Source organism: Miniopterus schreibersii, assembly GCF_964146895.1.
Source record: "Miniopterus schreibersii genome assembly, chromosome: X".
In the NCBI taxonomy this organism is placed as follows: Eukaryota; Metazoa; Chordata; class Mammalia; order Chiroptera; family Miniopteridae; genus Miniopterus; species Miniopterus schreibersii.
Window position 1 is genome coordinate 104,726,766 of NC_138104.1, and position 15,275 is coordinate 104,742,040.

Here is a 15,275-nt window from a genome sequence, read left to right on the forward strand (position 1 = left end):
TTGTCCCCAAGCCTCCTGGTGACAAGTCCCCTCTGTTCGCAGCAGCTGCATCTCCCTGTCACACCTCCTCCCTGGGCAGTCCCTCCGAATCCCTATATTTCAAATGGCCTCAATGAGATATTTACCTCGCGCCTGTCAATGTTCTTTATTCATTGCCCAGGGCGCTAACTTTAACATTTTCATCCAAAGCGTCACTTACGGCTGGGCTGAGATTTATACGAGAGGATCTAGCTGACAGATGGCAAACTATTTGGTTTAACTGGTGGAGAAATTGTCAGATTTCTGGTTTCCTTTCAGTCTCCCCCCCCCCCCGAAACACACACTTGGGATCCCCTTCTGTTTAGATCTTAAGCTAGACTCTCACCTGTAAAGCCCCAGAGCCCATTCCGCATTTAATTTTGCCTAAAATGGATCAGATCGGGTGGAGCAAAAGTAAGGTGATAGCCGTCCGTATGAAAAATAATACAATCATTAATAAAAAATAATAAACGAATCAACTCTGTGTTTTGCGTATGCACAACTGTAAACAGACTTCCCCCCAGCCTGCACGAAGATCTGACATATTTCTCTCCTAAAAATTTTGAACAGAACTCTCCCCTGCAAACAAAGCTCCCCGTTTTATTCAGAGCAACACATCGCAAGTCAGAGGTCCGCAAATATTACTTTTCAGGAAGGCTCTCCAGGTATAATGCCGCCAATTTATACCGGATGATAGCTTTGAATTACCGATGGTGGACTGCAGGATGGCTTCTAAATGAAATGTTTTATTTCTGAAGCTTTCTCATCTTGTTCCCCGAATGAAACAAACACTACGGGAAATAAGCCATTTCGAGAGCAATTTGTTATTTAACCGCAGACAACAAGAGCGAGCTTATCAAAAAATGAGGACTCCCTGACCACACTTCCGTAAGCCTCAAATAAGAAACCGTGGAAATGGGGAAATCTGGCTCCTTTGTCTTCCAGCTGCGGGGAAGGGGGGGGACATTAAACTCTACAGAATCCCTTCATTCGGTGTGGTCACCCCACAGACACGTGTTTAGCCACAATTGAGGGTCAGCCCTATGACCTGCTACCCCGGGGGGCGAACAAAAGGGGTTCGCAAAGCACCAGGTCCCGCCTGAAGGGGGCGCTGACACATAAAAACGAAGGGCTCCATTTCTGGCTTCTGGGTCCCGACAGAATCAGACCCTGTTGAATGCTGGGTCCCTGGCTTGCTCCCCAGGAATATTTCCATCAAAGTTGAAAATAATAACCTATAATAGAGCTTTGCCGGGAAAAATAAAGGGTATTGCATCCAAAACACTGAACCCAGGACTGGTCCCTCACTGAATGCTCAACGCCCCTGAGCTCCTGCAACGGAGTTTAAACATCGGCCAGGCTGGTTCTAGACCAATCAGGGTAATTATTTTGTAAGTTATATACATGTCTAATCACTATGCTGTACACCTGAAACTAATTGATATACGACCGGACTGCATGTCAACTGTAATTGAACATTTTTTTAAAAACGGAAAGAATTCATCTTGCCTCAAAGACGCCTCGTGATTTCCACCTGATCTGGCTTTCTCTTTTCTTCCACAGAGCACACAAACTATCGGAGCAACCTTCTGTGAAGCACTGGCTCATTAAATAAAAATAAAAAAATAAAAAAATCTCCTTCCGCCACCCACCAGAAACAATTAAGAAATAACTCCCGCCTACTCCGTGTCATTCCAGGGAACACGGGAAACTCAAATGTCCCCCTAAATGGCGTTAGCACGTCCTTTGTCCCATCACGAGGTTACGGGTGGGAGTGAGATTTCCCCGCTGGGCCCGGAATGTTAAGGGAGCACCGGGCGGTGGCTGGGGCTCTCCACGGACAGGAGGAACGCTCGGCGTTACTCCAGGGAGCCGGCTTCTTTAAAAATGGAACGTCTCGGTGAGACACTGGTTAATAAAATTATATAAGCGTCAAGTGCACAGTTCTCTGCTACATCACTTCCGTACATGGCAATGGGGGCCCACCACCCAGAGTCGAATCTTCTTAGCCTGTGATCAGATGCTCGCCCGCGTCCGCCGCCGAGGGGCCCAGGAAAGCCCTGCTGTCCCCGCCCGAGCACGGCCGCTCTCCGTGGGCTTACAGAGCGTGAGAAACATAACCAACATCCACACATCAGAACCCACCTGTCAGTGCACAAACAGATTCATTCTCTCCAGCGGGAGGCGGGGTCCGTTCCATGCAGGCGCACCCGCTCTCGCATGTCTCCCCGAAATAAACGGCCGAGCTTATCTCAGGCTCCATCCTGATCCCCTCCACGGCCTGGAGCTCAAGGGATCCCACCGGCGGGACGCTTGGAAGCCTGCGAGTTATCTATTGTAGGGAATCAGGTTCCAAAGCGCTCACGTAAAAGAAAAATTTATGGCCCGAAATAAAAGTCCTAAGAGTGGATTATTTATCTGCTTTCCAGGCGTTGGTCTAGAGACAAAAATGATGTGGTGGCTTATGGGGTGTAAGGGGGGTGGGGATGGGGGAGTTGGTGTTGTTTGTTATGGCGGCTCATCTGTTATTTGATGTCACAATATATATATCTCTATATATTATTGATCTACATAGCTATATATTATTTAGATAGATAGATGATACATAGATATAGATAGATGATGATGATATAGATAGATAGATGATAGATGATAGATAGATACATAGATAGATGATAGATGATGATAGATGATATAGATAGATGATAGATGATAGATAGATAGATAGATAGATAGATAGATAGATGATAGATGATGATAGATTATAGACAGATAGATGATAGATAGGTAGATAGATGATAGATGATGATAGATAGATAGATGATAGATAGATAGATAGATAGATAGATGATAGATAGATAGATGATAGAAGATAGATAGATGATAGATAGATGATGATAGATAGATGATAGATAGATAGATAGATGATAGATAGATAGATAGATAGATGATAGATGATAGAAGATGATAGATAGATAGATAGATATAGATAGATAGATAGATATAGATAGATAGATGATAGATGATAGATAGATAGAGAGATAGATAGACAGATAGACAGATAGATGATAGAAGATAGATGATAGATAGATAGATAGATGATAGAAAGATAGATAGATAGATAGATGATAGATGATAGATAGATAGATAGATAGATAGATAGATGATAGATAGATAGATAGATAGATAGATAGATAGATAGATAGATAGATGATAGATATTCCTCACCGAGGACATTTTCTCCATTGCTTTTCAGAGAGAGTGGAAGGCAGGAGAGAGAGAGAAACATCGACGTGAGAGAGACACGTGGATGGGGTGCCTCCTGCACGCACACCAACCGGGGCCGGGCATGGAGCCTGCAGCCCAGGGACGTGCCCTTGACAGAGGACAGCAGACATGCTCTGAAAAGATAAGTGACCTTCTCAAGGTCACACCGGGAGGAAGGCAGGAAGTGAGAGGGAGGTCTGATTCTGAAACCCAGGCTCTCAGACCCTGCCTGGCCCCGTGCATGGACTCGGTGGTTAGACCGTCGGCCCTCAGACTGAAGGGTCCTGGGTTCGATTCCGGCCAAGGGCACGTCCCTGGGTTGCAGGCTCCATCCCCAGTCCCGGTCGGGGTGCCTGTGGGAGGCAGCCCATCCGTGAGCCTCTCTCACATCGGTGTTTCTCTCTCTCTCTCCCTCCCCCTTCTACGCTCTGAAAAGCAACGGAAAAAATATCCTCGCGTGAGGAATAGAAAACACACCGAAGAATGGAAAAGGGTAAGATGAACACGCTGTCCTGCGGACGGCTCCCTCTCCGTTCGCTCCCGTCTGTTTCCAGGAAACCCGTCCTTAGTTTGCATGGCCCCCGGCCGCCGTGAAAATGTTGTGATTTCTCCCCATTAGAGCCGCCGCCCCCTCACAGCTGTGACGTGTGATTTCTCCGCCTGCGCTTGCACCTGCTCCCACCATCTGCAAGGCTCTCGCATCTCCGCTCAGCCAGCTTCTGGGATCAGCGAGAATCGGGGAGGGCGCCGCGTCTCCTGCAAATAGTCTGAATGAGCCCGGCTAGTCCTCGGGCTCACAGAGGATGCCAGTGTTTCCCTGAGTCAATGACACACACGCACCCAGAAGAACAGGGCCCTTGTGCGTGTCCCGCGGAATGACCCACATGCGTCTGGCGGAAAACCAGAGTCAGAGGAAGGCACTTTCGCACCAGTGCCCGTGGTCCCTGCGTCCCCGGGGTCACAGCCATCACAACAGGGTGGCCGACGAGAGCCCCAGGCACTCAGACAGGCAGGCGAAGCCCTAAAAACCCAGTGCTGCCCGGCTGGCGCGGCTCAGCGGTTGAGCGTTGACCTATGAATCTGAAGGTCAGGGTTCGATTCCAGGTCAGGGCACATGCCCAGACTTCAGGCTCAATCCCCAGTTGGGGGCGTGCAGGAGGCAGCCGACCAATGACTCTCTCTCATAGATGTTTCTATCTCTCTCTCTCAAGCCAATAAAAACATGTTTAAAAAAAAAATTGTGTCACATATGCCTTGGGATTTGGAAATCGGGAGCAACAGCTGAATATTTAAACTGCATGTGGCAAAGCTGAACTTAGTGGAGTGGTTAGCAGAGCAAACTGAGGAAGGTTTGGCTGCCGCGGCTCTGTGTCATGTCCCCTCGGACTACGGGCCTTCCGAAAACGTGCTGACCCCACTTGATAAATGACAACAGAGATTTTTGTTTGTTTAATAAAACAGGAAAAATGTTTGACCTTTCTAGGAATCAATAAAATGTGGCATAGGTAACTTTTCAAAAGAGTTACCCTCTTTCACTCATCATATTACCAAAGACATTCATTATTCTTATTTTTTAGAAATCATAACGTTCAATGCTAGCAAATGCGTCGTGAACGGAGCCAATCAATTCTTACGACAAGTTCCCTATTCTGGCATTTATCTTTGCCTGAATATCTCTGTACAAACTCTTTCTATATCTCAAGGATTTTCTTTTTTATTTTACCTATAAGTTGCACATGTTTTTAAATTGGTTTGTTGTTGGTCTTTTTAGTTTGCTATCTTTTCTGACATCAGGGAATTTTAGATATTTTTTTGTAGTTAAATACAGCAATCCTTTCCTTTATTATGTATTAACTTGCTTATGCTTAAAAGGACCTTGCTCGACCATACATCAGACACACAGATCCCAGTATACTTTCTCGCATTCTTAACAGGTGCATTTCCCAAATTCAGTCTGCATGGGAATTTACTTAGACATGTGGGAAACAGCCATGCGGGGTGGTGTGCAAGAGAGTCAGATTAAAATCCTACCCTATCTCCACGACTCACTTCCCTGTAAAGTGGGCTTCTTGATCTTGACCATTATCAAGACTTTTATCCTCCTCCTACCATCTTTACCAATTTCATCTTCATCATTTTCATTCATCATTTTCTTCAACATTATCACCACCATCATCACCATGATCATCACCATGATTATCACCACCATCGCCATCACCATCACTGTCACCACCATCGCCATCGCCATCACTGTCACCACCATCATCACCATCACCATCATCGTCATCATCACCATCATCATCATCACCATCATCATCACCATCACCACCATCGCCATCACCATCACCATAATCATCATCATCACCATCATCATCATCACCATCACCATCATCACCATCCCATCATCATCATCACCACCATCGCCATCACCATCATCGTCACCATCATCATGAGCATCATCATCACCATCGTCATCACCGTCACCATCATCACCATCCCATCATCATCATCACCATCACCACCATCATCACCATCCCATCATCATCATCACCATCATCACCATCGCCATCACCATCACCATCATCATCACCATCATCATCACCATCATCATTACCATCATCATCATCACCATCACCATCATCACCATCACCATCATCGTCACCATCATCATGAGCATCATCATCACCATCGTCATCACCGTCACCATCATCACCATCCCATCATCATCATCACCATCACCACCATCATCACCATCCCATCATCACCATCATCACCACCATCATCACCATCCCATCATCATCACCATCATCACCATCCCATCATCATCACCACCATCATCACCATCCCATCATCATCATCACCATCATCACCACCATCATCACCATCACCACCATCATCACCATCATCACCATCATCATGAGCATCATCATCACCAGCATCCCATCATCAACATCATTACCATCACCACCACCACCATCACTATCACCATCATCATATCTCTTACATTCATGCAAATCACTTACTACAGTGCCAGGCACCACTGAGGTAACTATAATATCCCCCGAAAGCTTAATCATCATTAACGTGCCATCTAGTCTTAGCTGCATGCTCTCAAATGCCACCTTTCCATTTACGCGAGAGTCCCACATTTAAAAGAAGGTCCCATTTATCAAGAATAAGAGCGTTTAAAAAATTCAAGACAGGAAATGGATGCAGTGATCCCAAGGGAAATACCCAGCCTTAGGGCTGAGATTACATCCTGCAAAGAACAAAGGTGTGACAAGGGGGATGCTGGCATTGCCTTTGTAGGCCCTGCAATGTTAGTATTCGAGACCTAGAAGCAAGGAGGTTGATTTGTAAACATTTGTCCTGCATTTAAAGGAAGATAAATCTCAAGTCCTAACTTGCTCAACTGCTTTTAACACCCTTGCAAAGGAACGATATCCAACCCCACAGCTGGACACAAACCTAAGAGAAGGCCGTGCTGGCCTAGAAATTCCAGCACCTTGGACAGGGCCTTGCAAACATCAGGGGCCTGCACCCAGAGAGGGGAGTGCATGGGACGCTCAGGGCCAGGCGCCGGGCAGTCACTTAATAGGTGGTAACTGTGATCATGAGAGAATGTTGGCCCATCCCTGAATTGCATTACAGTCCCAGGATTTTAGCCGAGCCTGCGTGGTTTTACAGCAAAGCCCCTTTCATAGCCCTCACACCACGTCTGAGCGGTCAGTCTCTCCTTGGATCTCGTTAATACCAGATAAGCCATCACGCAGCTCAGAACAAGGCAGTGAAGCCCAACAGCGTGGGGAGGAATCGGCCACGGCGGACGATTACAGAATAAAGGCCCTTTGTGACGAATATTTCAGCCTTTACAGGTACAAAGGCACCTGCCGTGGAGAAGGTCATGGTCCACAGAACCAGGACGCCTCCCACATTTCTGAAAGAAAATGCCCAGAATGACAGAAATGTACTCTCTCCGGTTAAGTGCTCCTATCTGAGAGCAGGGAGCCTTTCTTTTTAAGCAAATGCCCCCATTTTGTTTTATTGCATAATTATTCAGGACGCCGCGGTCGGCTCCCGTGTGACAATCAAAGGCTCTCCTTGGAGAGAAGGGATGCCCCTCACAACGCTCGCGTGTGTTGGGTTTGTAAAGCGGTGGAAACGCCCTCGCAAATTAATGTCAGGGCTTAGGGGAAGGATTTTGTTTTTGGGCAAAAAAGAAATCAGTCATCTATTAATATTAGATCAGGCTCTGCCGCAGATCTCAAAGGCTGAAAAATAGTCTTTGTTCTGTTCTAGAGGGACCAGTCATTTTAAATAAAAGGGGTGTAAAAAAAAATCAGAAGTTAGAGTTTTAATGAGTCAGGGTATGCGTATGTTCCATAATAATTAAATAAAATGAAGTCGTTAAATAAAACTTAGCGTATAAATGTGTCTCCACCAGCGTGGGATTGCTTGCCACCCAACAGACATCTACTCACGCTGCAGAATATTCTCCTGATCTGCACTATTAAGGGGCAGGAAATATACCCTGGTGGACACGCGACATTTTAAGGAGAAATGAGAGGAGGCAGGTGGGTGTCAGCGTATGTAAAAGCTCGACATAAAATCCATTCTTTTAAATCTCATCAGGGGGAATATTCTGGTTGTGTTTTCCCCTGGAATTCATCATCTGTTGTTTTACCGAGTCACAGAGGGGTACAGGAAACACACACACAGACCCAACGACTTACAACGTGCCTCCTCTGGATTCTTCGTGGAGAGATGACGCCGCGGAAGCCTAGAGATGAAAGACATCTCCCAAGTTCACGGAGATAGTTAAGAAAGGGCTAGAAGCCAGGATGTAAGTCCGGCCTTCTTGTTTTTTAGGACGGCGCTCTTTCCAAGATTTAAAGAAGGCAAAAAGCGAAACAAACAGAAAGCAGAACTTGTTCACACTGGGCGACCATCATCACTTTCAATTTGCCGCTTAAAACAAACCAACAGCCCTGGCCGGTGTGGCTCAGGGGTTGAGAATTGTCCCAGGCACCACGAGGTCAAGGTTCGATTCCCGGTCAGGACACGTGCCCGGGTTGTGGGCTCGATCCCCAGTCGGGAGCGTGCAGGAGGCAGCCAATCCATGACTCTCATCATCGATGTTTCTCTCTCTCTCTCCCTCTCCTTTCCTCTCTCTGAAATCAATAAAAACATATTTAAAACAAAAAAACAGACCAACAAGCTTATGGTTGTCTAACCACTATGCTGTCCATCTGACACTAAAACTATTACAAAATCATATTGAATGGAAACTGACCATTAACAACAACAAACTGCGATCAACAACAAAAACACGTGGCAAGGTTCAAATATTTCCGTAACATCGAGATTTAAAGGTTAAAAACAATCGGCGTAGCAACACTCAGAAAAGGGGGGGGACAAAAAATGAGAGACTGAAAACAAAGAGGAAGCAAATATACAAATTCCTCAACAAGCTGGCTGACTGGTGACATTTGGGCCGTTTGTCCAGATGGACTGAGCAATGTCAACACCAGACAACATCCCTAGCGAAGGCCAGGACTGAGCTGGAAGTTCAGAACCCACTGGTTTCCGCGCCTTCACTGAACCCCCACATTCTTGCTACCCCGACACTGTGGGATGGGCCCGAGACTGCCTAGCTGTGTGAAAGAAAATAGCAGAAAGCTCAGTCCTGGTTCCTCAGATGGACAGACAAGACACGTTCTTAAAAGAAAGCCTGAATAAGAAGTCTTCCCAGTACCCAGAAAAAAAAAAAAAAAAAGCCCATTTATAAGAAATAGGGTCTTATTCTTTCCAGAAAGGAAAAAGTATATGGAGGCCAACGGGCTCTGAAGTTCTCAGAGCTGTAGCAAGAGGGACACGGCATCTAGAAGAAGCAGATCCAGTGGACTGTGGCAGCGATGATATCAGCACCCATGGGAGACCCCATGGGAAACTCGCCAAGGCTGTACCCGCGTGCAGGTCTCCGCCTTCCCCAATCCACCACTCTGCTAATTTTGCAAAAGACAAAAGTGTTGCCCACAATGAATCGTTACTAGAATAAGTGGTGGTAAGAACTAATACTTTGGCCTGTTTTTCCGTTAATGTCTGATCCCCGGCCCATAGACCCGGACTCCCCCGGGCACTGCATCTATATCCACGGGCTGCACATGATTTTCATATTCTGTTCACCTTTCAGAAATAGCTTGTGTTGGTTACACTTCTGGGTCATTAAAAAGCCCATTTACAGTCTATAAAAGTATCAGGAATTAGGTGGAAATTCGTAGGAATTCGGCTGGGAGGAGAGAAAGACTCAGCCGCATCTTAAGCACACATGGAAGATAAAGACACACGTACCCACACCCCAGTCCATTTCCTCGGCGGCGTCCCCGTAAGCGCCGTGTTTGCTTTTCCCGGCAAAATCCTTGGACGAGAAGAGGGCCGTGTGCACCTGAATACAGGAGAAGACGAGCAGAAAGGGCGTCTCGGCGTTCCTGGAAAAAAAAAAATCCCAACAGTGAAATAAGCCCATTTGCCACCATTCTGATGAATATCGAACTATTATTGCGCGATGCCATGGCACGGTTCAAAACACACCACGAAAGGACGCCTAAGGGTGGCCCTTTTTTCTTCTTAATTCAGGGAGAGAGAAGGCCCCATAGTGCCTCACAGGGTTAGTGACTCATTGGCAGCCTCTACGGATCGGCAGATGCAAGTGCTGGGTGCGTCCTTGAGACGGTCTCCAAGGACAACACAAGACCGCGGGTCATGGCTGCTTTGCTCTTGAATTGTACCCTTCCCTGTCTCTATGGTGGTTACTATGAATTCAAACGCCTTTCAAAAGACACATGCGTGCACACATACGCACACACACACATGCACACACATGCACACACGCACACGCGCGCGCGCACACACAGGGCACACACGTGCACACATGCACAAACATGCACACACGCGAGTGCAGGCATGCACACACGCGCACATGAGCACACGTGCACACACACGTGCACACATGCACACACGTCTGCACACATGCACACGCGCACACACATGTGCATGCACACGCGCACACACATACATGCACACACACACTCTAGAGTCAAACGACAAAGTTACCTTTTCTCTCCTGACCTCCCATTGGATGATTAAGCTCACGGTGACACCTGAAGCCCCTCTTGTCACAAGCAGGCACTTTTTTCAGCACGGTCACACACCCACGCGACGTGCACGATCCTGGCCTAGTCCCCTGAGAGCCCACCGCGTCGCCAGGCGGCCGTCCAGCATGTGGGCGGTCCTCCTTTCCTTCCCTGACGCCCCTCCAGAGAGCCTGGCTGGGGATTTCTATTCAGCAAGGCAGGGGAAACGGGGCCAGGAGGACCAGGCAGGTGTCCCACCTTCACGGAAACCACCGTGCTTCCCAGGCACCGTCGGGACGGGATGCGATACCAACCTGCGTATGAACCGGGTGGCGTCTGCGGTGAGTCTCTGCGTGAGGTTGTCATAATTCAGGGGCTGCTCGCTGATGTCCCGGTCGGTCATGAGGAAGCAGTTCAGGGGCCGGAAGAAATGCAGGAAGCACAGCAGGGCGCAGAGGATGGCGGCCGCCAGGAAGAGCAGGAACCAGAAGACGAGGTAGGGCACCTGCAGCAGCCCCAGCCACCTGAGCGCCCCCAGGGTGACCAGGGAGACGGCGATGACCTGCAGGGGAATGAAGACCAGCAGCCGGATGCCCGAGGTGAAGACACTGCCCTCCCCGGGCTTGCAGTCCCTCAGGTTGGTGACAGGGATCCCGTGGAAATAATCGAAGCCGTGCGTGGAGGGGTGGTGACAGAAGTCGGTTTTGTTGTGACAGTGGGTTCCAAGGTGCCACTTCCCTGGGAAGACAAACGGGGGGGGGGCTATGTTTAGTACCAAAGACACCCCGACTCGAACGTGAGCTTCTGCCTCCCGCACACGGAAGAGCAGGATCTTCCTGCCGATTTATTAACCAAAGTCCTATTTCCCGGGACCCTACAGTTTGTTTTTAAACTTTGTCCAAAAATTAGATTTTCTTTCATTTTTTTCAAATGTATCTTTATTGTTGAAACTGTTACAAATGTCCCCCCCCCATGGATACTCTCCTCCGCTGCCCCCAGGCCTTCCCCACACTACTATCTGTGTCCACGGGTTATGCACATAAATTCTTTGGTTCATCTCTCCCCACCCCCGCCTTTCCTCTGAGCTCCCTCCGTCTGTTCCATGCTTTTATGTCTCTGGATCTATTTTGTTCACCAGTTTATTTTGTCTTTAGATTCCACATAGGAGTGACCCTACAGTTTTTTGCTTTCTTTCCCACAAACACTAGGGTATTAACTATTTGTTCTACCAGAAAACACAAAGTCATTTAGTTATTAGAAGAAAAAAAATGAAAACGAAAGACCGAAACCTAACATATTTAATGGGCAGGAGATGTAAGTATATAGAAAAAAAAACACCCAACCACGTGTTCTTCTGAGATGGATTTTTTTTTAAAATACATGTCCTTAAAATTAAAGTCTTGGACCTGACTTGATTTTCTGCCCTGAATGGGAACAGTGGAAATGAGTTCTTTCTCAAAAGAATGCCCCTGAGGCATGATGAAGTCATATGCATAATTCAGCAATTATTTTAAGTACCTATGAACATTTCTTATAAAATGTTAACTGTACCACTAAATTACTGAGTGCCTCACACACACAAAAATGATGATGGTTTTACGACTACACGTGTGAGGAAGGAGACTGGTCATCCTGCCCCAATGAGATTTCCTATGATTCGTCGAATAAGGAGGGAGATGGCACCATTCGTATCAATGGGATACAATCAATATGGGAATTGATTCCCAACTGAGACAAATTAGGACACAATTTTAGTATTAAAAAGTAAAATGAAAATATCAATGTCCAGCTGCTGTGGCTCAGCAGTTGAGCATCGACCCAGGAACTAAGAGGTCACCAGTTCGATTCCTGGTCAGGGCACGTGCCTGGGTTGTGGGCTTGATCCCCGGGGGGCGGGGGGGGTGCAGGAGGCAGCCGATCGATGATGTTTCTCTCTCTTCGATGTTTCTATCTCTCTCTCCCTCTCCCTTCCTCTCTCTCTAAAAAAATAAATAAAAACATATTGTTTTAAAAAATAAAATATCAGTAGCATGATGTGTATATGTGGTTTTGTATGGTCTGTGTGTGTAATTATATTATCGATCATCTGTCCCATCTATCTATCTCATATGTCTATCTATCCATCATCCATTCTGTCTATTGAGCTATCTATTCTTGTCTGTCTCTATTACTTATCTCATCTACCTTTCCACATACCCATCCATCCATCCATCCATCCATCATCCATCTCATCTTTATCTCTATTACCTATCTCATCTATCTGTCCATCCACTCATCCATCCATCCATCCATCCATCCATCCATCCATCCATCCATCATTCATCCATCCATCATCCACCCATCCATCCATCCATCCATCATCCATCCATCCATCCATCCATCCATCCATCCATCATCCATCCATCATCCATCCATCATCCATCCATCCATCATCCATCCATCATCCACCCATCCACCTATCATCCATCCATCCATCCATCCATCCATCCATCCATCCACCCATCATCCACCCATCCATCCATCATCCACCCATCCACCCACCCACCCACCCACCCACCCATCCATCCATCCATCCATCATCCACCCATCCATCCACCCATCCATCCATCCATCCATCCATCCACCCATCCATCATCCATCCATCCATCCATCCATCCATCCATCCATCCATCCATCATCCATCCCCCCACCCATCCATCATCCTTCTCATCTATTGATGTATATATCTGTCTCTATTACCTATCTCATCTTTCCTTCCACTTCTCCATCCATCCAAACACTCATCCATCCATCATCCATCTCATTTATTGGTCTATATACCCTTGTCTCAGTCACCTATCTCATCTGTGTCCCATCCATCCATCCATCCATCCATCCATCCATCCATCCATCCATCCATCCATCCATCCATCCATCATCCATGTCATTTATTAGTCTATATACCCTTGTCTCAGGAACCTATCTCATCTGTCTTTCCATCTACCCCTACATCCATCTGTCCATCCATATTTCTGAGTGCCTATCATTATCTATGTATCTATCTATCCATCCACCCACCATGCACCTATCTTCCACGTATTCATCCATGCGTCCACAGACATAACACATGCAAACACACACACAACAACAACAACACACATCTACACAAATAACCCAGGTAGGAACACTGTGTTTTAAATTAAAACTGAAATAATTTCTTCCCTATTTAAAGTTGCACCCGCTGTATCAGCAACTCCAACGCCAACAAGGCTGCTCTCCTGCCCTCCCCACTCTCCCACTCAGCCCGCCCAGGTCCCCGCCTCCCTGTCCTCAGCGGCCCTCACCTATCAGAGCGGTTGTGTAACCTTGGCTCTTCAGGAGTCTGGCGAAGGTGATCTCACTGTTGGGAAGTCCTCCCGAAGAGGCTGAGAAGAGGAAGACTCCTATTCGAGACTGAGATGCCATCCCTGAATCAGAGGAAACCAGCCATTAGGATGGGGGGGCCGTTAAGAGTGGAGCTGGGAGGAGGCCCCCGGGAAGAGGAGTATGGCCTAAGGGCGCAGCCAGGAGGTTACCTGATCGGATGGGGTACCGGCCTGTCATAAAGGCTGCCCTGCTCGGTGTGCACAGGGGCGAGGCTGCCAGGTGCTGAGTGAGTTTCACTCCCCCCTTGGCCAACCTATCAATATTAGGAGTCCTAAAACAAACAAAAAAAAAGCCGTTATTCACGATGATGTTGAAAATGCAGCTTTCTCTGTGTCGTTTTATAGTGAACCAGCTCTCAATAATCCAGCGAGAGTGAGGGCTGTGCTCTGCTAACCCGTGTTCACCATCAAGGGAAAAACGGCCTATACACAGAGCCACGTGTTCACACGGTGGCCGGGCCCGTGGCCCTACCTGAGGGTCGTGTTTCCATAGCAGCCAGGATCCCCAATGCCAAGGTCATCGGCCATGATGAGGACAAAGTTGGGCTTGGAGGGTGCGTGGCTCTGAGCCTCGCACAGAACTAGCAGCAGAAGCCAGAGGATCTTCATGTTTCTGCAAAGTCAAGGAGAGGAGAAGTGAGGGGCGCCGGCACCTGCTGGACCGTCCACCGGCCTCTCTAGAACCTTCCTCCCTCCTTACACATGTGTCAGACGGCGGACAGGTCTCCAGAGACATAGTGTCAAAGACATCGCCTGGCGAAACATTGTATCCTGTTTCCTAGGAGTCTGTTTCCAAACAAACGTTTCCTTGTCCTTGGACAGAAATGACCTTTTGTTGAGACCCTAGACCAGAATGTAGGTTCTGTTTAGAAAAATGAAAACCCCACCACCTGCCCCGCTCTCTTTATGGAAGGCTGGCCCTGCGATTAGCTTCAGGTTCTCCGTGGGAGCCCTGAAGAGGCAAGTGTTGCATGAAGATCACATGTCCAGTGCCACAGTCTTTCTAAAATTAGCTACAAATGTAGCTTTTTAAAGGGGAAACAGAAATGCAGGCAAATTTTTCACGGCACAAGGAGCAGGAGGTGGACAGCCGGGGCCGCTGTGGGTGCCGGCTAAGAGGTCAGAGCCAATGACCCCAGGAAGGGGATGCATCCATCCTGCGTGGCTGTCCTCACAGCACACGCCCACCTGGCAGCATCCTATTCCTTCAAAGACTAAAGGCAGCTTTATTTACAATAGCTAAGATCTGGAAACAGCCCAAGTGCCCATCCGTAGGTGAGTGGATAAAAAAGCTGGGGTACATTGACACCGTGGAATACTATGCAGCTGTGAAAAAGGATCTTATACCCTTTGGGGCAGCATGGAGGGACCTGGAGAGTATTATGCTGAGTGAAATAAGCCCGTCAAAGAAAGACAAGTACCACATGATCTCACTCATAGGTAGAATCTAAAG

The 15,275-nt window shown here is 47.5% G+C and overlaps 1 protein-coding gene across 4 annotated transcripts in view; it reads right to left on the reverse strand.

The window, feature by feature from the left end:
- The window catches only part of LOC308551468 (steryl-sulfatase-like), an 82,786-nt gene that overhangs the window by 25,476 nt on the left and 42,035 nt on the right, over nt 1-15,275 (reverse strand). For all 4 annotated transcript variants that reach the window (XM_081126007.1, XM_081126009.1, XM_081126006.1 and 1 more), the window contains 5 exons: nt 14,295-14,435; nt 13,973-14,094; nt 13,742-13,864; nt 10,733-11,156; nt 9,637-9,773 (listed from right to left, as the gene is read on the reverse strand). In XM_081126007.1, the coding sequence (XP_080982133.1) occupies nt 9,637-9,773; nt 10,733-11,156; nt 13,742-13,864; nt 13,973-14,094; nt 14,295-14,431 (943 nt within the window). In that variant the 5' untranslated portion in view covers nt 14,432-14,435. The remainder of the gene's footprint in view (nt 1-9,636; nt 9,774-10,732; nt 11,157-13,741; nt 13,865-13,972; nt 14,095-14,294; nt 14,436-15,275) is intronic.